Source organism: Vipera berus, assembly GCF_964194415.1.
Source record: "Vipera berus genome assembly, chromosome: 5".
In the NCBI taxonomy this organism is placed as follows: domain Eukaryota; kingdom Metazoa; phylum Chordata; class Lepidosauria; order Squamata; family Viperidae; genus Vipera; species Vipera berus.
The window spans coordinates 26,928,002-26,948,383 of NC_138207.1; the positions used below are offsets into that span (position 1 = coordinate 26,928,002).

At 36.6% G+C, this 20,382-nt stretch overlaps 1 protein-coding gene across 3 annotated transcripts in view; it reads right to left on the reverse strand.

Moving 5' to 3' along the window:
* Positions 1-5,207: 5,207 nt before the first annotated feature.
* Positions 5,208-20,382, reverse strand: part of TSC22D2 (TSC22 domain family member 2) — a 32,553-nt gene continuing 17,378 nt past the window's right edge. For 2 of the 3 annotated variants that reach the window (XM_081329521.1, XM_081329520.1), the window contains 2 exons: positions 10,199-10,250; positions 5,208-6,562 (listed from right to left, as the gene is read on the reverse strand). In XM_081329521.1, coding sequence (XP_081185647.1) covers positions 6,302-6,562; positions 10,199-10,250 — 313 coding nt within the window. In that variant the 3' untranslated portion in view covers positions 5,208-6,301. Of the gene's footprint in view, positions 6,563-10,198; positions 10,251-19,239; positions 19,327-20,382 lie in introns of all 3 variants that reach the window. The other variant, XR_014026665.1, reaches the window with a different exon arrangement.

The window sequence follows — 20,382 nt, forward strand, 5'->3', positions numbered from 1 at the left end:
GGAGCAAGCAGAAGGAAGCCAAAGCTAGAAATGTCCTGTTTCTTTGTACTACTATTTGGATCTCAGATAACTGAGACATTTAGAATAAGACCGCTAAGCTGATATTTACATAAATTATAACTTCGTATTCATAACTCCTGGTTTCTATAGAGATAGACATCGCCAGCTGTCTTTTAATTCTGGTTAACGAAAGTACCATTTTCTCTTTGCTGTTGGATGATATGGTAGCAGCTGGCATAAAAACAAATGGGACCCAAGTATATAACATCTGGAGGGATTAAGTTGGCTACTATAAGCAGTTGGCTCTGAAATGTGAATATTCCAGAATTTGAACTCAGTTTGAACTCTTGGTGGATCGAAGCATCTTATTTTGTAAGTTGCTATAAGAAATGCTTTTACAGACCCTGAGGAAATAAAGCAGTGATGTAGTTAAAAAAAAGAGAAAGGTTTCGAACATCTGAAGTGCCCCATAAATGTCAAGCAAGAAGAAACAATTCAAGCACTTATTCTGCATCTTTATGAGACATTTGGTTATACATCTTCAGTTAGAATTTTACCAAAGTTGCAGTGTTATGTATTTTATTGGGAGTAGGTAGGTCTCTTTGAAAGAAATCTCCTTCTTCTGTTTTGCCTGAAAGGAAAAAATGGAAGTTACTTGTGTCATTGCCAGATCTGTGTCAAATGTAAAAATAAAGAATTGGATATTTTAAATCTTGGTACCTACTACTTCATGCTGTCATGTTTGTTTACTTTCAGCGTGTTTCTTGTCCTGAATAATTTCAACAATGCCCTTGACTTATAGAAACTTTTCTCTTATAATTATTTCCTTCCTCAATTTTATATACAGATAAGGTATCCACAGCCACATAACTAGTGATGAAATTGGTAGCATACAATTAGATCATATTATAGATTATAGATCAGACATGTCAAACACAAGGCCCGGGGGCCAGATCCGGCCCACGAAGTGGTTTCATTTGGCCCCCGAAGCCATCCTGGAAACTGTGAGGGGAACGGTCCCCTCTGCCTTGGCCCTGGCTCAGAGACCCTCCTTCTGCCAGAGATCCCCAGATCTGTCCCACTCCTGCCCAGGCCCCCATAGGCACCCTTGATGCCAATGATGTAGAGCTGGCCATGCCCACCCAGTAGGCCATACGCACTCCAGCTGCGCCCATCCAGTAGGTCACGCCCACCCTGGCCATACCCACCCGCCCCCCCCCCGAGGGCAACCACAATGCTGATGTGGCCCTCAATGAAATTGAGTTTGACACTCCTGTTATAGATGATAAATGATAAATAAAATTTCTAAAATGCAACATGTTTCTTTTCCAGTATCTGAATGTTACTTCCAGTGATATCTGCATATTATATGAAAGATGGCACTGTTTTAAACTCAAACTGTGTAATAGAAAAATCATATTGCAAATTAAGTTAGTTAAAAGTGATTTGAAAGTAACATTCACTAAGTTGCTGTAAGATTCACGTGCTCAAAAATTGTGATCTCTCTAAAGTAGGGTTCACAGTATGGTGCCCTGTGACAAGATCAGTGGTGGGATTCAGCCAGTTCGCACCTGTGTGGCAGAACCGGTAGCTAATTTTTTGTTGCCCAGGCCCAGAATGGACTTCCGGAAGCGGCATCCACACAGAGAACAGGTTGTTCACATATTTGAATCCCACCACTGGACAAGATCTCTCTCAGCTATATAGTAGATCCAAGTCCCATGAAGATTTGTGAGGCTGAGAGATTGTGGCTGGATCTTGGAGATGTTATATGCTTCTTTGAAAGGCAGGAAGTGTCATTAATCTTGAAAGAAGCAGTGATTATCATCCAATCTTCCATTCTTGGGGAAGCTATTAGAAAAAGTGGTGGGACCTCAGTATCAGAGTGTCCTCAAGAAAATGAATTTTCTGATTTTTACATCTGGATTTCAGGTAAAGTGGATAGTATTAATCTCTCTGATAGGCACTGGATGAGGATGTACATGCCTCTGAGCCCTATTAGGATCTACCTTGGTAGATTTTGATACTGATCATGATACCCTTCTGAAGAATTTTGGATTAGAGGAACTGTTTTGTGATGGTTTTGCTCCTTTCTTAGTGGGCAATTTCAGTCACTGGGGAGATGGTAGAGTGGCCGATTTGATCTGATAGCTCCTCCAATATGGGATGCTGCAGGGCTCAGTTTTCTTCATGCTATTCAACATCTATATGAACTCTTGGGAAAGATCATCTGTAGCATGCAGTCAATATCAGTACGCTGCTACTAAATAATGCGGTATCATCCCAGGCTGAGCTGGGTGGGAATATTGTGGAAATCTGACCCATTGCTTGGATCAGGATTCTTCAAACTTGGCCCTTTTATGACTTGTGGACTTCAACTCCCAGAATTGCTCAACCAGCGTGCGTGGCTGAGGAATTCTGGGAGTTCAAGTCTACAAGTCATGAAAGGGTCAAATTTGAAGACCCCTGGCCTGGATGATCAAAACAAACTCAGACTGGATCCTTATAAGACAGCAATGTTATTTACCAGTGACAGATCTGGCTCTAGTTTTAGCTCTCATTGGGATAGCAGGCCTTTAAAGATGCAGATCCACAATTTGGAGTGTCATTTCTTGCAGTTTCCCGTTGGAGAAGCAGGTGGAAAATGTGACCAAGGGGAAATTTGCCCAGCAACAGCTGGTGACTATTTGCAGGACTATCTGCATGAGAATAGTCCTGACCAGTTAATTCATACCTTGTCACCTCAAGAGTGGAATTATCACATGATCTGTTAGGCTGCCTTTGAAGACAATCAGTTTTAATTGGTCCAAAGCACAGAACTTCATCTATTTACATTTCTATTATCAATATACTGGCGAGTGATTTGTTTCCAGATCCAACTCAGAATGTTGGAGGTCACTTTTAAATGATACACAGCTGGGCTCTCAAATGCCTACAGAAGCATCTCTCCAATTAAGAACTAACTCGCTTGCTAAGTACTTGCAGGAAGAAATTGAGGGTCTTCACCCCTCATGATGGGGTTTAATGTTTGCCTTTTGTGTAGCGGATTCCATGCTATGACATACCTGGACTCTTGAATACTCTAAACCTCCTTGAATTTCACAAATTGTTAAAAGCCAAGTGTTCCACTATGCATCTGGGCATAATGATGCCCAAGCCACTTTGTAGTTAATTGCTTGTTTTGTTTTCTCATGTGTAATTCTATTAAATCTTTTAAGCAAGACAATACAAAGAAAGAAAAAAGAAATTAAAGAAAAAGCAAACTGTGTGAAAAGGAAAATAATTAAGGAAAACTAGAAAAGAAAGAACAAGGTGTAAGGAAATGGCTTTGATACAGTATTCTTCACAGCAGTAATAAGTACAAATATATTTTAACCTCTCTCATTCTAACATTACATCATATTACTCTTCTTTCTATAATCTATCCTGTCTAATCACTAAAACCGTAAGTTACAATTTATTTATTTTTCATTTTTATACAAACCCCCCCACGAATTTCCAGTCAGCAACAAATGTAGATAATGTCTTTTCTCTAATCAAAGAAGTTAAATTTATTCATGTCAGGAAAATCTCTCAACTTCACCAGCCATTCCTCCATAGTGGGCAGTATTGAATGTATCCATCTCTGTGCATGTAATTTCACTGATGTGAACATATATTAAAATAATTTTCCACAGCTTTTTTCTAATTGTTTATCCATTAATCCTCAAAAGAAAAGTTCTGGCTTCAGTTGAGTATTAATCTCTCAGGTCACCTGGATCAAAGTATGTATTTGGATCCAAAATTTTTAAATTATGCATATCCCTATTTTAAGCTACTTGGGGTCCCATAAAAAGGGGCATTAATACTTGTTAGTCACTTGGCTCCCTGCTACACCTAGCTTTATACAGTTAAAAGTTTAAGATACAAAACCAGAAACTTTCTGCTGCACAGATTCCTTTAACTCTACTAGTACTGCTAGATTCCTTTTAGAAAATGAATGATGGGTAATTGCAGCTTAATGCTTTCTTTGGAGTGTGTTCACCTGTCCATATCATGGACAAAGATAAGAAGGAATAGTATAGAATTGGAGTGGATGAAAGCAGTATCACATTAATTCCCCCAAACTTTCTAAAAATATGCAGAGTAAAATCCAGAATGTGCTACAGGTAATCCTTGACTTACAACCACAGTTGGGTCATTGATCAGAATTTATGTTGCTAAGCAAGGCAGTTGGTTAAGTGAATCATATGGTTGTTAAGTAAATTCAACTTACCCCATTTACTTTGCTTACTGGAAGCCGGCTGGGAAGATAGCATATGGTAATCATGTGACTCTAGGATGCTATAACCATCGCAAATATATGCTACTTGCCAAGCACCTGAATTTTAACCCTGTGACAATGGGGATGCTGAGATGCTTGTGTGTGGATCAGTTGTAAGTCACTTTTTTCAGTGCTGTGATAACGTCAAACAATCGCCAAATGAATGTTAGTAAGTCAAGGACTTCCAGTATTCCTCAGAGCCCCAAAATAAACCAGTGCAATTTTGATGCTTCACAAATCTAATGTACAACAGATTGCATTCTGTTAGTAATCACAAACATGGCCCACGTATTTAGGTTTCATACACCTACTGAGAAAAAAAGCAAGTGTCTCCTGGGCTCTGGTGCGTCACTTAGGTGAGATGGGCAGTGTAGAAATTTAATAAATAAAATAAAAAATGTTAAAACCCTTTCCATTGCAATTTCTATTAGCATGAAGTTTATTCAAAGTTTAATAATTTGTGTGCAACCTATTCCTTAAAATCTAATATACCTAGATTATAACCAGCGTCACAGCACGTATGGATATCAGCTTGAATGTTTCTCTAGAACACTAACCTAAGGATCTTCTGAATATATTTACAGCCAGACCTTTCAACAAAACTGCAGTTTAATTTCAGAAAGTGTTAAAATATATTGTACATCAACCTCTGACATACTACGTTAGTATATACAAATGGTCTTTTGAAACTGTATTTATGAAATGTACATTTTAATTTAAATACTCAGTATACACTGCACTTAATCTGCATGTTGCATTTATTAAATACATTAAAATCTGCAATGTAACAAAACGTTTTCTGCATACGAAATTCAAAACACCATTTTAAATGAACAAAAGATGGCTCACTTCATTTTTTTAAACTAGTGCATAACACACCAGCTCAGCTCCACCACACTAGCTGTTCTTTCTTTTTTTTAATTTGACATTGTTCACAGACTATTACATATCACAATAAGAGTGCTGGATAAAACATGAGGTACGAAAGTGGTTCAAAGATTATAGGTCATGCAGATCATGCTAGACAGCAAAGAAAATGTGAATGAGAACACTAAATAAAAATACATAAAGAATGTGCATTATAAAATAAAAACTCAATTACACAGCTTTGCTTCTTTGGTTACAAAGTAGGTTGAACAATTTCACAGCTTTTTATTCCCCCCCACCCCCCCAAAAAAATCATACGAAATGTCAAAAAGCAGAGGAATCATGGCAATTTCTCTATTAGAAAGTAGAAACAGAAATGAGCGAAGTTTTCTTCATCAAAATAGCCCATCAATTATTATATCACAATGACTGGCGACTACCTGTACAGATGCACTATGGTCTTCATACTTACACTATACAAAAATTTACATTCAAGCTGGATCTTAACTACTGAAAATAAATACCAAAAGGTAAATTGCCATTAGTGTTAGAAATAGGCCAGGATTCTTTTGTTCAATTATTGCCTAAACATTTTTCTATTAAACTCAATCCTGTCTATCAAGTTTTACTGATACTTACATTTATTTTTTTAAAAAATTAAAAGTTCTGTGACATTGTTCATGTACATTATGAATAGCAGCCCTGTAATAAATAAAACAAATAAATGAAACTAATGTAGGCAAATGTTACTTGTCATTTAAAGAACAGTGGCTCTAAAGATGGGTCGTTACTGTGTGAAAATCCAAGGCTCAAAGTAATCCATGAGTAACGGAAACCTTGAAGAGCCTTACTAAAGCTCTTAAAGACCTCCACTCATGTGCATCAAACAAATGCAGATTTTTGCATTATAACTCCTTCTACATTTTCCCTTGTGCACTGATGGCATAATTGGACACCAACTGTGTTGTATGACATCTCAGTGAGGGAAAGCGCTTGCAGAATGATTGTCTAATACTGAAAAGGCCAAAACACACAACTGAAGCATGGCTACCTGCTTTCATATAAAGTGGAAAGAAGACCAGTGGCACACAAGGACAGATTGCTTTCAGTTCTTAATGAGGCAAGAAAGCTTTATGCTGAGGAGACATTCGGCTGCTGTGGAGGTTGCGTTGGCTGTGGAGGCTGTGCTATCACTGTTTGCTGTTGAGAAGCGCTACTTGGATTGGCCTGTTGGGTTGAGAGTTGTGATAACTGATCATTGTTTGAAAGAGATTTTAACAGTGCATTTTCCCGTTCAAGTAAAGAGTTTCTTTCAACTAATTCTTTTATTTGTTCCTTCAGTACTTCTACTTCTTCTCTGACTGCATACATCAAATGGCTTTTCACCAGATCCTGTAAAAGGCAAACCAATAATTAGAGAATTTCATATCAAGCTATTATTTAACTCCAAATAGTTGAATAAAAACTCCATTAAGAGCTTAAGTAAGAAAAATAAAAATATCAAGAAATCTTATGTACACACATACCACTTATATATATAACAGTATATATTTAATACTGTTAAATATATAAAGTAAAATATCTTGTTTTTTGGGGGGAAATAACTATTCTTAAAATCATGCTACATATTAAACCAAATATGTTTATTTTCATTTTACTCAAAAGGAATCATGGCTCAATTGGAATACAATCCATGGTGAGACGTTATGATACTTCTGAAAACTTAGACTATGCATTTTGCTAATAGTTAACGTCTCCACAGATATGAGAGAGAACTCTTCACTGATTCTTAGCTACTATTGTGAGTTGGAGAAATTCAAGAATGTGCTTATTTTTCTCAATGCACTGCTTCTTGATCTGAATTAAACTCCTCAGGTTTACTTTTGAAGAAATGAAAATAATAAACCAATGTTATATACGTAGCATAGATTGCTGGCTTTTTACAGGTAGTCCACTTAGCAACTGTTACAAGGTAACTTTTTAAATTTAACAACATACAAATAGTTACAATAATAATAAAGTTTGAAGTATATGGATATCTTTCTAAAAAAAAAAGTGCCATGATTTCAATTAGGCCCTTATTCCATAGTGAGCCTTCCTGTGGAATTCTTTCAATGTGGCTACCAGTAATATGTTAAAATATAGTTCTGTATTTTGAAATTTCAATTTGATTCAAGGATCTAACTGTACCAAATCTAATACACTGACTCCCTGAGTTCCTCTTGGAAGGAAGACAAGTCTGAAAATTTTGCCCATCATCCATCCATCTTATATTTTTACAAATATTAATCAGCAATCATAAATATAGAAACTGTTCATTAATAACAATATATAATAATATTCTAATCTACCCAAAGTGTATTATTTTTCAATATGAAAGGTTATTTTGATTTCTACTACTTTGTAGTACAAATAGAGAAAAATATACTGTACATCTTTTTTTGTATTTATTTATTTTCTGTACAACCTGGCTGTCAGAGAAGCAAGAAAATGTAGTTTTCGGAAATGTAACCTTGTTGATCTATGTTTAAAAACTAAAAAAACCTTATCTTACATTTTTATAAACCAAAAGCAATTATTTGAGTCATCATAAGGTAAAGGTAAAGATTCCCCCGCACATGCATGCTAGTCGTTTCCAACTCTAGGGGCCGGTGCTCATCTCTGTTTCAAAGCCGAAGAGCCAGCGCTTGTCCGAGGACGTCTCCGTGGTCATGTGGCCGGCATGACTAGACGCCAAAGGCGCACGGAACGCTGTTACCTTCCCACCATAGTGGTCCCTATTTTTCTACTTGCATTTTTACATGCTTTCGAGCTGTTAGGTTGGCAGAAGCTGGGACGAGTAACAGGCGCTCACTCTGCTACGCGGCACTCGGGATTCGACCCGCCAAACTGCCGACCATCTGATTGACAAGCTCAGCATCCTAACCCACTGAGCCACCGCGTCCCTTAAGTCATCATATTTACATACAAATATTCTTACTCTTGAACTAGCTAACACATAATTTAGTCTTTTCAAATGCAATTATTTAAATCATTTATTTTTTTATATTTTATGTAAATATTATTACTAAAGAGCTGACTAATAAATTAAAAAAAGGGACGCAGTGGCTCAGTGGGTTAGGACGCTGAGCTTGTCAATCAGAAGGTCGGCAGTTTGGCGGGTCGAATCCCGAGTGCCGCGTAACAGTGAGCGCCTGTTACTCGCCCCAGCTTCTGCCAACCTAGCAGTTCGAAAGCACGTAAAAATGCAAGTAGAAAAATAGGGACCACTACGGTGGGAAGGTAACAGCGTTCCGTGCGCCTTTGGCGTCTAGTCATGCCAGCCACATGACCACGGAGACGTCCTCGGACAAGCACTGGCTCTTCGGCGTTGAAACGGAGATGAGCACCGCCCCCTAGAGTTGGAAACGACTAGCACGCATGTGCGGGGGAACCTTTACCTTTTACCTAACAAATTAAAGAATTCACTTTCTGGAGATGTAACTGTTGCCATGCTCTCTACATGGGGCTGCCCTTGAAGAACATTTGGAAGTTTTATCTGGTGCAGAATGCAGCAGCTCAGGCAATTAAAGGCATTGGTTTTTCAGCACATGTGACACTACTGGCTTGTGAGCTGCACTGACTTCCATTGTGCTTCCAGGTGCAATTCAAGGTGTTGACCAACACTGAGCAAAGCTTTGGACTGGGCTATTTATAGGATTGTCTCTTCCCAATTGTTTCTACTTATCCCACCGAGTCTGGCAGGAGGGAAATGCTCTAGGTGTCATCAGCTAATCAGTGAGAGCTGGAGTGGTCCAGGAAGAGGTCATTTTCTGTTGTGGTGCAAGTGGATCAACCACTTGAGATTAAGTTAGTTGCAACATTGCTAGTCTTTTGTAAAGCCCTAAAAACTTGATTTTGTGCCAGGCCCAAAAGTCTGATAGAGCCCGTTTCTTGGCTTTGTGAATAGTTATTTTATAAAGCTCAGCTGTCATGTGTTTTTATTTTATATTATATATTTTGTTTTTATCCATTTTGCTGTATGCCGTATACAGTCACATCTGTGAGATGGGTAGGTACATAAATAAAGAAACAATGTCTATAACAACTTGAACACTAATGAATATAATTTGTAAGTTCACAAACCAAACAGTTAAATGCATTCTATTTTCAAAAGTAATTATATTTAAATATAACTAATGTCCTTATCAAAAATATGGCTAACAAATTAGGCAATTTTAGACAGAATTTCAACAGTACAATATTTTACATGAAATAACAAAGAATTCTGCCACAGAATTCAAACTGTATTTGTCCAGTTAAAATATTCAGAATGTGAATATTAATTACACAGCAGCAAGTATTAGAATGGACAGTTTTATTGCTAAAAATTTTACAAAAGGCACAAATTATTCAGCACTGGTGCTATTTTGCTCATCACAAAATTGCTAAATGCACCATAAAACTAGTGCAAACCATAATCTCTGCTGCACTGTGCTATTCTTTTATAATTATTATTCTCTACCTATTAAGAAAGGGACGCGGTGGCTCAGTGGGTTAGGATGCTGAGCTTGTTGATCAGAAGGTCGGCAGTTTGGCGGGTCGAATCCCGAGTGCTGCGTAGCAGAGTGAGCGCCTGTTACTCGTCCCAGCTTCTGCCAACCTAGCAGCTCGAAAGCATGTAAAAATGCAAGTAGAAAAATAGGGACCACTACAGTGGGAAGGTAACAGTGTTCCGTGTGCCTTTGGCGTCCAGTCATGCCGGCCACATGACCACAGAGACGTCCTCGGACAAGCGCTGGCTCTTCGGCTTTCAAACGGAGATGAGCACCGGCCCCTAGAGTCAGAAATGACTAGCACGCATGTGCGGGTGAACCTTTACCTTTACCTATTAAGAATTTGGGACAAAATAGCTATTTATATTAAAATCTCTCAATAATACTCTTACAGTCAGAGACTATGATCAACACTGTAAGCAAGATAAAGTTGTTCAGAGTGAGATGACCGGCACATAAATTTAATAAATAAATAAATAAGTTCCTTACTTACCATTGCCTGTTCTATTTTGTTATCAATGGCTACAACACTCCCACCAGATGCACTGTTTAAAAGAAAAGAAAAGAAAAGTCACATATGAGGTTTGAGATCACCGAAATGCTGTTCAGCAAGTGATGGAAAGGCAAAGTGTTCCATTAGAGTTTCACAAGTCAGCACTTTGCATTCAATGTTCTCCTATATTTTAGTGATTGTTACAAACCTCTAAGATTGACGAGTATTAATTCCATATGCTCAGGAACAAGGAAGTGTGGTACCTTCAAATCATAGGCATTATATCCCAGAGAAAGTGAGACATATTTAAATCTCATCAAAATCAATGGGAACTGAAAATACTAAAGTTTTCAATAGAACTTAGACATAACTAGTTCATGCTAGTTTGGGCCCAAGGTATTTATGCCAGTTTCTGGCCCTTGTTGAAACTGAGCACAGACCACCTAAGAGTTTAAGAAAAGAAATATTGCCCACATCCTATTGGCTGTTATGAGCTCCCATATTTGAGCACATTAATATGCAACTGAAATAGTTCATAATCATAACCAAGTCAACCACTGTGTGTTTGAAAGTGACATTCTGATGCAAGTCTGCTAGATCAGTATAAAAATATGTAAAAGCACTTTAGTGGGGAAAAATAAGCCAAGGTTTTGACAATAAAATGACACAAAACTTATTGTTAGGAGAGTTCCAACTCACTGTAGAATACCTACAAAAAATAGTTTGGTTGATTAGCATGATCCAACACTTTAGCCTTCAGTTCAAGATATATGTTTGGATGTAGTTCCAACATCATCATTGCTATCAGACATTTTACAGTATATAGAACCCAAGTTCAGTTCTACTTAGCACTAATCATGTTTGCGTCATCCTGTGCCATGCTGATCAAAATGCCATCTCCATATGGTTTAGATTTTTAGTACATTTAATAAATTTAATAAATAGCAAAAAATCACTTATTTGGCATATTTTTCAGAAAGGTATTCTGAATTCACTACTACAAAGTTATTTTTCATTTCTTAATCTATTATTGGCCAAGGAACTTGGTTTACTTGTAATTATTCATGTTTTTATAATCCAGCATGAAAATAAGGCAAATTCAGTGATCTCAACTGGATCTTAAAAAAGCTTCCTTCCATACTGATTTTATTTTTAATAATTATGTGATTTTTAAATAAATTTATACTGCAAAATCTACCAACATTTCATGATCTTCATACTTTTAATAGTTAATTACAAAAATAATCAGCACTGGTATAACTTCAAGTATTAATATTTCATTATTTTATATATATGTATACTACAATGTCTCCTATGACAAACTATTGGCATTATTAAAAAAAGAACAATAAATAACAATAAACTTCCTGAAGTTCTTCACAGTAATATCAAAAGTTGCTTTTAATATTTGCCAAAATTTAACTTCAACTTAGCTTTAGCTTAATAAACCGTAATCAGTCTTATGTGAAGCACCATGTGTCTTGAGAATCTTTAGCCAATTTCAAAAGTAAGAGCATTGTCAAATTGTGATTAATCAGGTGTTGTGGAGCTATTGCTGAGTTGTGAGCTGGCACATACTAAAACTTAATTCGATTTTTTTCAAAAGTTTAAGGAAAATCATAGGAACACCTGGCTGCCAAACAACGTATCACTTTAAAGCAGGAATATGCATTTGTTCTTTGTATTTACTCTTGCTAAAAATCTGTGAAATCACTTCCAAATTTCTCAGATAAATGATATAAAACTGAAATGATTAAGAGCTTTCAGCACAATATGTTTAATACTTGAATAACATATTTATTTACAGTTGCTCTGGGTGAATCTACACAAATTCTTAATATAAATCTTCAACATTGAAAAGGTATAACATGTCAATTAACATGCACTCCATTTTCCATTGTTTCTCCCTTTCTATCATATGAAATATTTACATTTTCTCTATTTCTGTAATTGGGAGCCACCTCAAAATTTCTTGGTGAGATAGAATAGAAATATACTATATATTCATTATTTAATAGCATATATGAAAGTGAACTATATCAGCCTTCACTTAGAGCAAAGGATTCTTGTTGAAATGTGGACTTTTAGGAAGTTTTTCAAAATAGGCATGAAAGCAAAATGTTCATTTTGTTTCTTTTAAAAGTAATCAATAATAGAAACACCTTTTACATTTATGAGGTTTTTCACACACTCCTTTAAAAGGGAAACAATGTGTTGGTAAGTATTTACGAAGCAGTCTTAGCAGTCACTCTAACGTTACACTTGCACAACATCCAGTAATAAAAAATAATATTTTTATTACTAAAAAGCCATAGTTGGTGCATTTAATCAAGTTAGATTTCACAATTCTATAATATACATGAAAATATTGTCTAAATGTTTTTAGGTTGTTCTGACGTTTGCATTAAAAAACTTATTTAGGAATATAACTGCATTTACCTATGTTATGAAACATTAGTATTTGATATTTTAAAGTGGAGCAAGTGCAGTCCTATTAAATCTTTTGGGTTCAAGTAGCATTCTGGACCACATGGAAAGAGTAGGAGAAAGGGGCACTGTTTTGTGGAGGTTCTGCTTTTTATTGAGTATGGGCTTCTAATCAGTTATGGAAGATGAGCAATTGAGCTCTTGAATTCTCTATTGGGATGGTACAAGATTCAGTTTTGTCTCCCATTTTATTTAACATCTATATAACACTAAGTAAAAGAAACTATGCTTTAGTTTGGGATAAGAGATCATCAAACTATTGAAGATGCCTGGTTATACATTGCCACGACAAACCAAGCCAGAGATGCAGAGGAGGTTGTTATCTAATTGTAAAGGATTAGATTATCAAAAATGATCTGAGATGATGATTACTACAAAGCGCAGGATAGGATTATACTCCCTGTGGATAAATGTTACATGAAGCTGTTGAGAGGTATTATGCATCAGTCTGGGGTGAAGGATCAATATGCTGAGCTACATTGGGTACAGTAATCCTGACATAGATCTAAAGACAATTATTGAGGGTTTGGATGGGTCAAAATAAAATCAGAGTAGATCCTTGAGACACTACACTGCAGCATGTCACTACTAGATTTGATTCTAACCCAGCTGGATAGGCTTTAGCTTTTGATAAGGTCACACTCCTTCTTAAGGAGCAAGCCTGCAAGTGTTTGTGTGTGTGTGTGTGTGTGTGTGTGTGTGTGTGTGTGTGTGTGTGTGTGTCTTCCTTCCTTCCTTCCTTCCTTCCTTCCTTCCTTCCTTCCTTCCTTCCTTCCTTCCTTCCTTCCTTCCTTCCTAAACTCACAGTTCCTGCTGGAACTGTAGATAAAAGGCATAGCCAAAGTCTCCTTTGCTTAATATTGGTTGATGTGCCAACTATTCCCCTTTATGGATCAGGAATCTTTTTCAACAGTGGTGTGTCTCTTAACCTCCAGGTTTAACCACTGCAAGGCATTCTATTGGGGACTTTCTTTGAAGACTTCTGAAAAATTAAAATTGGCTTGTAAAGCACTTGCCTTCTTCCTGGTCATGGAGAGCTGCTTTGAAATAACACCCGATTTGTGATGCACACTGGTTATCAATAGCATTCAAACTGCTGGTGCTAATGTATAAAGCCCTACATGGCATGACTCTCGATTACCTTTGGAATCACATCTCCCTAAGTAGAATTTGCTTGTCCTACAGCTAAGGGATCTGGTGCCAGAAGACCCACCTTTTCTTTCAGCTGCCTGTTTATAGAGCAATTTGCCTCTTAAGATCAGATTCATGCTTTCCCTCTTGAATTTCAGAAAGTCATTTAAAGCAATCTTATTCTGTTGGTGTTTAGGAGGCCTGGTCTGGTGTTGCAGATTTTTATACTAGTTTACACATATATTTAAAAATTGGTTGCTTGAAATGATTATTGTATACTCCAATCTCTCTCTCTCTCTCTCTCTCTCTCTCTCTCCATTACTCATACAAGATCATAGTATTGTTTTGAGGATATAAGGGAAGCCACTATATGTTAATCACTAGAATTTACAAAGGAAATGTGGAATTTAAATATAGTAACACACTGTATATGCGGACACACAAGAGGATATATTTTACAATATATTTCTATCATTTAGGAAAAGAGTAATTCAAATTCAAGACTAACTGGAACAGTAGTGAAATAACCCAAACATTTGTAAAGAGTGTGACAGAAACAAAGTGTGCTTTTTCTCTTCAAACAATCTCTCTATATTACAAGTAAATACTATTACAACTTAATGAATTGACTCATTTATTCCTAGCTCTGGCTTTCTAAAGTTGTACTACGACTACTAAACTTCATTAGGACATTTAACCCCCCACCCCATTTACTCCAATTTATATGAACTTTTTCGTTTCTTTGTTTCACTTTTCAACCATTGCTTAATGACATGATACATAATCTGAAGTTGGAGAAGCAGATCTTTTTTCATCTTTTTTATTTCACAAATTTACCTATCTTCTCTCTATATACATACGTAAGATGTTTTTCAAACACCCATAGAAACAATCATGTTTCTGGACTGTTCCATGATTTTTTGAAACAACCATCTAAGTTCAATATTGGAATATTTAAGAATGAAATGGCAAAACACTACATCCAATAGCTTTATTAGGTAGATAACTGAACACATTACTTCTACATAGGGATGGATGGGTGGAGAGATGATAGATCTGTGCAAAGATTCAAAGGCGATTTAATGTATGATTTTAAATTATTTGGATAACATCTTTGATTCAAGGGCAGTTTGTAACTTTGAAGACTTCAGATTTAGTCTGAGCTGTCCATTGCAGCTTTCCTTTCGTATGTAGATAAAGCAGAGGTTTGATTGGCTTTTTAGCACTCATAAGTAGTTTGCTGTTGAGTTTTTCTCTCGTTCATAATCTGTCTCTCTGACAATCTTTGAAGAAGTACTGTTCTGTCTGTGTCTCATTCTGATAGAATTTTAGAAAAATTTGCTGGGAGACACAGAAAGATATTTCTATTGAAAATCCTATTTCTTTTGTGAATCTCCCCCCCCACCCCCCAAATCCATACATTTTTATCCTTCTTTGCCCTTAATACTCAAATTATTTGCTTGTACTACAGTATGATCCCCCACTGGTCTCAGTGTCTGGTACTTTCTATATTCCATTTCATTCTTCTCACTCCCATTAACCACACCAGCAGCAGTAATAACAGTTACATTTCTGCCACTTGTTGCACTCTTTTGGTTGGATTAAGTGAACCAGAGATAATGTATTTCTTGGACATAAATGAGCATAATACAAAATTTTAATATTAGGTATGTGTTTGTGTGCACACAATATATGGTAACATAATACTTTTTAATTTTTTTTAATAATTGCCCAAACAGCTCCTTACCAGAATTAATAACCTAGCCGAGCCAGAAAAACTGCAGGTAAGAGTGACAGAACACTTTAGAAAGACCTTTCATTTTTATTCTAGTTTTTAACTTTTTTATTTTTATATTGCACTATGATACTTTCTGCACTTATACAGAACGACTTCTTTATAGGTATTGGGTCACAGTTTTGGACACCATGACTTATCTTTCAGGACAGTCTATGTTACAGGATTGTTTTTTAAAAAAATATAAAATTGGAGAGTGAAGTACTATACAAATTTCTTCACTTCAAAGAGGAAAGATATAATATTTCTGCACTGATGGCAACTGAAGACTACATTATTTTCCCTTTTTCATTCCCACTGTTTTTACCCTAAAAAATATATCAGAGAAAGTCTTTTTATAGATAGCTATGGTGAAATGCTTGACTATATTGGGCTGATACTTTGCAAACCATATCTACCATTGTCAGACTATTTTTGCCAAAATTAAGTAGGTAATGAAATTTATAGTAATTTTATAGTTAAATGTTTTATTAAACTGAACATCAAACCTTTTAAATCTAATATTAAATTCATTTATTATTGACTCATACATCCTTGGGCACTATCTAATAATCATCCATCTATTCAGTGAAATGGGAAAATAGATGAACAAAAAAAGTTTAAAACAAAAAATAGTCTGAATAAATATATCAGTGGTAAATAGCAAAGGTTTAACATGGTAAAATGATGTAAGGCATTAACCGTTGAAAAACTTTCTTTGAAAGGGACATTTTACAGTCTTATTTTTAGAATTGTTACTACCAATAAAACATTTGTATTACTAAGTGAACATATCCGAAACAACATGCTGGTGCACACAAACATTCTAGAACAGGCATGTCAAGTTGTCGGCCCGCAGGCCGGATGCATCAGGCCGAAACTGCGCCCACCCCATTGCTGGCAACGGGGAAAAAGTTGTGATATGTCGCATGACATCACATGACGTTGCGAGTTTGACATGCCTGTTCTAGAACATCTATTAAATACTACATTCTAATTTGGAGAATTTCAGAATGTAAAGTGGTTCAGTAAGAACAAATCAGATCAGTTCATTTCCAAATACAAACTGAATGAAATGCTGAGTCGTACCGAGACTGGAAATGGCCACTAGTTCAGAATTCTAGAGGCAGCATTTTCAACATACAATGACTAATCACAAAGCAGAAAGCTATGACTAAATAGAATTGTCAGTACTAATGGGCAGAATTTACTTCCCATTTTCTTGCATCTATCGCAAAGTCAGAATATACTAGGCCAAGTAGCAGTTTGATTGCTCCCTGGTGTGTCCTTTTAAAAGCTACTCCACAATCTCTTACTCTGAATAATTAAAGTAGTAAAAAGCTCCTGAGGTTACTGCACCTAGCAACAAGTGTTCAAGTTATAAGAAAAAACATGGTGTCTTCCCAAAGGAAGCGTCAACCTGGCCATGGTGTTTAAGTCTTAAAACAATAATGTAAAATATATAAGACACAAAGCTTTCTTCAAATGCCTAGCTCATACTGCCCAAGGGCCCAGGAACAAATATTTAGAGATGGCCTAACCCAGGAGTATAGCTATCTGTCAAAATCATATGCAGTTACAGTCACAATGTGATCAGCAACTGATTTCACCAGCTGGTCATCTCCAATATGGTAAGTGACAGCATATTCACATTGTAGATATGTAACCCAAATAAAATCATTATTTTCAGATGAGTCCACAAATTCAATTATTATGCTAGTGTGTCACGGCATCAAAAATTTTGAGAACCTCTGCACTACAATATAACCTAATCTGACTTTATTCACATTTCCCTCTTGTCCATGGATACTACTAAACTGTCTATATAAGTATTACTTCTAATCAGAATTTCAAAGGAAAAAAGGCTAATATTAAATTAAAAGCGATTTTTATATTCCTTTGGATTGCTTTAATATGAAGCATCTGGATAGACCAGGGGTGTCAAACTCAATTTCATTGAGGGCCGCATCAGCATTGCGGTTGCCCTCGGGGTGTGTGTGGGTATGGCCAGGGTGGGCGTGGCTAGAGTGCATATGGCCTACTGGGTGGGCATGGCCAGCTCTACATCGTTTGCATCAAGGGTGCCTATGGGGGCCTGGGCAGGAGAGGGACAGATCTGAGGATCTCTGGCAGAAGGAGGGTCTCTGGGCCAGGGCCAAGGCAGTGGGGGCTGTTCCCTCACTGTTTCCAGGATGGCTTTGCGGGCCACATGAAACCACTTTGCGGGCCGGATCTGGCCCCGGGCCTTGTGTTTGACATGTCTGGGATAGACACTTGTGAATCAATGCTACTTAGATAAAACATTTTGGGACTAGAGGTGAGGTGGGCTCCCATTCTGCTGGTTTTCTGGAAGAATGTCAAGGCCTGGCTTTGGCAACTGGCATGAGGATCAAGAGTGATATGTTGATAAATGAAAACAAATAAAAAAAGAGTGGCATGCAACCCTTGGGATAGTTGGTGGCATGAGGACACCCCCTCCACTTTTTTAACTTTTTTTTACTCATGTTTTAATCTATATCTCTATTGTATGGCTGTATGGCTTTTAGAGAGAGTCAGGATCCAATCTGGGTTGGTCACCAGGACCAGAAGTTTAATCTTCCGAGATTTTGGACTTGTGCTGGAGCTCATCCTCAGGGAAGTTCTCTCCCACTAGAATGTGTCCCTTAAATGAGATAGGTGGGGCATACATTTGATAAAAAAATGATAAATAAAAAGACCACAGAATTCTGAGTTATGAATACATCCACTACATTACAATGAATGAGGATTCAGAGTTTGCTTCCACTGTCATTCAGTGTAATTCAGTTGCATTCCCTCAGAAATTCTTGTTTGGTTGAAACTCTTCTCCTAAAGCTCCATGATTAGGAGATTCCTAAACTTCCAAAGTAAAGTTGAAGGGACACAGAGGTGTACCAGTGATGGGAAAGGAAAAGTTGCTCTTTCTTCATTCCACCAATGCCTTTATGGACTGAAGGAGTCTATCAGTTCACAAAATTACAACATTTGCACTAAAAAGCCATAAATTACAAAATAGTATGAACAGAAATGTCTGAAAAAATGAGCATTTAATAATTAGATTATAGTCTATGATCGATTTTTCCCCTTTAACTGTCACATTCATGTTTTCTGTTTATCAATTTCAGATTAAAGAAACCTGATTCATACCTTAGCATATAATATGCAAAGCAATAAAAATATCATATATTGTACATAGCAATACATAATGCCCACCTCCCATGTGAAAGAGGAAAAAAATCTGCCATGAATAGCATTTATTAAAAAAGACTATGAATTTTGTCATGAAATCCAAGGCTTTCCTGAGTTCTTTATAGCTTTCAAGGTAATTTGAGATACTAATGTTGCCTCAGTGGAGCAAGACAAGATCTCCACAAGTTTTGAAACAACAACCTGCTACTGAGCATAAGTATGAATCTATCTTCAACCAGTTCCACCTATTCCAACATAATCACAGAATTGGAAGAAATACTTAGACCAACTCCCTACTCAGTGCAAAATTTGCTAAATTATTTTAGACAGATCTCTAACAAACAGTTTATTCCATAGTTCGACCACACTGTCCTCTTTTGCAGGCTATATATATCCAGTGCCTTTAATAGTTCCTCTTAGAACTTAGTTTCAATTGCCTTACCATCTTGGTAGCTCTTCTCTGAACTCAGTTTATTCTTTCCTTACGGAGACATTTGCTTCCCTCCAGTCTTCTGAGTTCTTGCTAGATCTTCAGGAGTTCACAACAATTATTCAGAGTTAATGTAATCACCGCAATATGTAACTCATCTAGTCTTTGATATTTGAGTTCATTTAAAGTGGCTAGTGTTCTTTTACCCTCATCTTGCCTAGCTTGTGCTGCGGCTTCCTCCTTGCATTAGTGGCACAAAAGTGGTCAAGCAGGGCTTTATTTCCTTTCAGAGAAAAAGCATTGAAAATAATTATGATATTCTGCATTCTCATCTACTACTATTTTTATTACTTCTTCCCCACAATTCCACATCTCTTTCTTCCCCATAATAATTCTACATTCTATTTGTTTTTCTTTTTGTTTCTGACATACTCAAGAAGGCTCTTTTTCACTCTTTGGACATTTCTGACCTCAGCACCTCCCAAGTTTTAATCTTTCTGATACCATCTTCACATTTTTAGAATCCTCCTTTATCCTTCTTTGGTTACATGTTCTTCTTCCAATGTCCTATTATACTATATATTTTTTTAGTTTTTTTAAGACACTAACAATGTCTTTTTTTCTATTTGTGGTGGTGGTTGTTTTTAGCTGTGGTCGTGTCCAACGTTCCTCCAGGCCTTCCTGTCCTCTCTATTTGTGGTAGAATACCAGAAATTGAATCAAGCTTCTATCAGTCATGTCCACTTTGGTTCAAATTTGCAATAAGTGAAACTGATAGGTAGCAATGATATTAGGAAATTTCATTTTGCTTGCAAAACTGAACCAGTGAGATGAGTCCTTCGGGAATAGGGCGGTATATAAATTCAACTAATAAATAAATAAATAAATATTACTAGATACCTCTTTGACCCCTATATTGCTCATTGTCTTCATGCAGCTAGTAGATTTGAGACTCAACACCCAAAACCACAGAATTATCTTTTTCTCCTTAATCTTATGGCATGTTGAAACCCCCAAACGTGGAAATAAGCTATTTAAGAGTACTTCAGGATTTCAATTTCAATACTGAAAACAATGGCTTTGTAAGCTGTTTTGTTATTACTTTTGTTATAACTCTATCAGTTATTCAAATTATTGGAATTTTAAATACTGTAT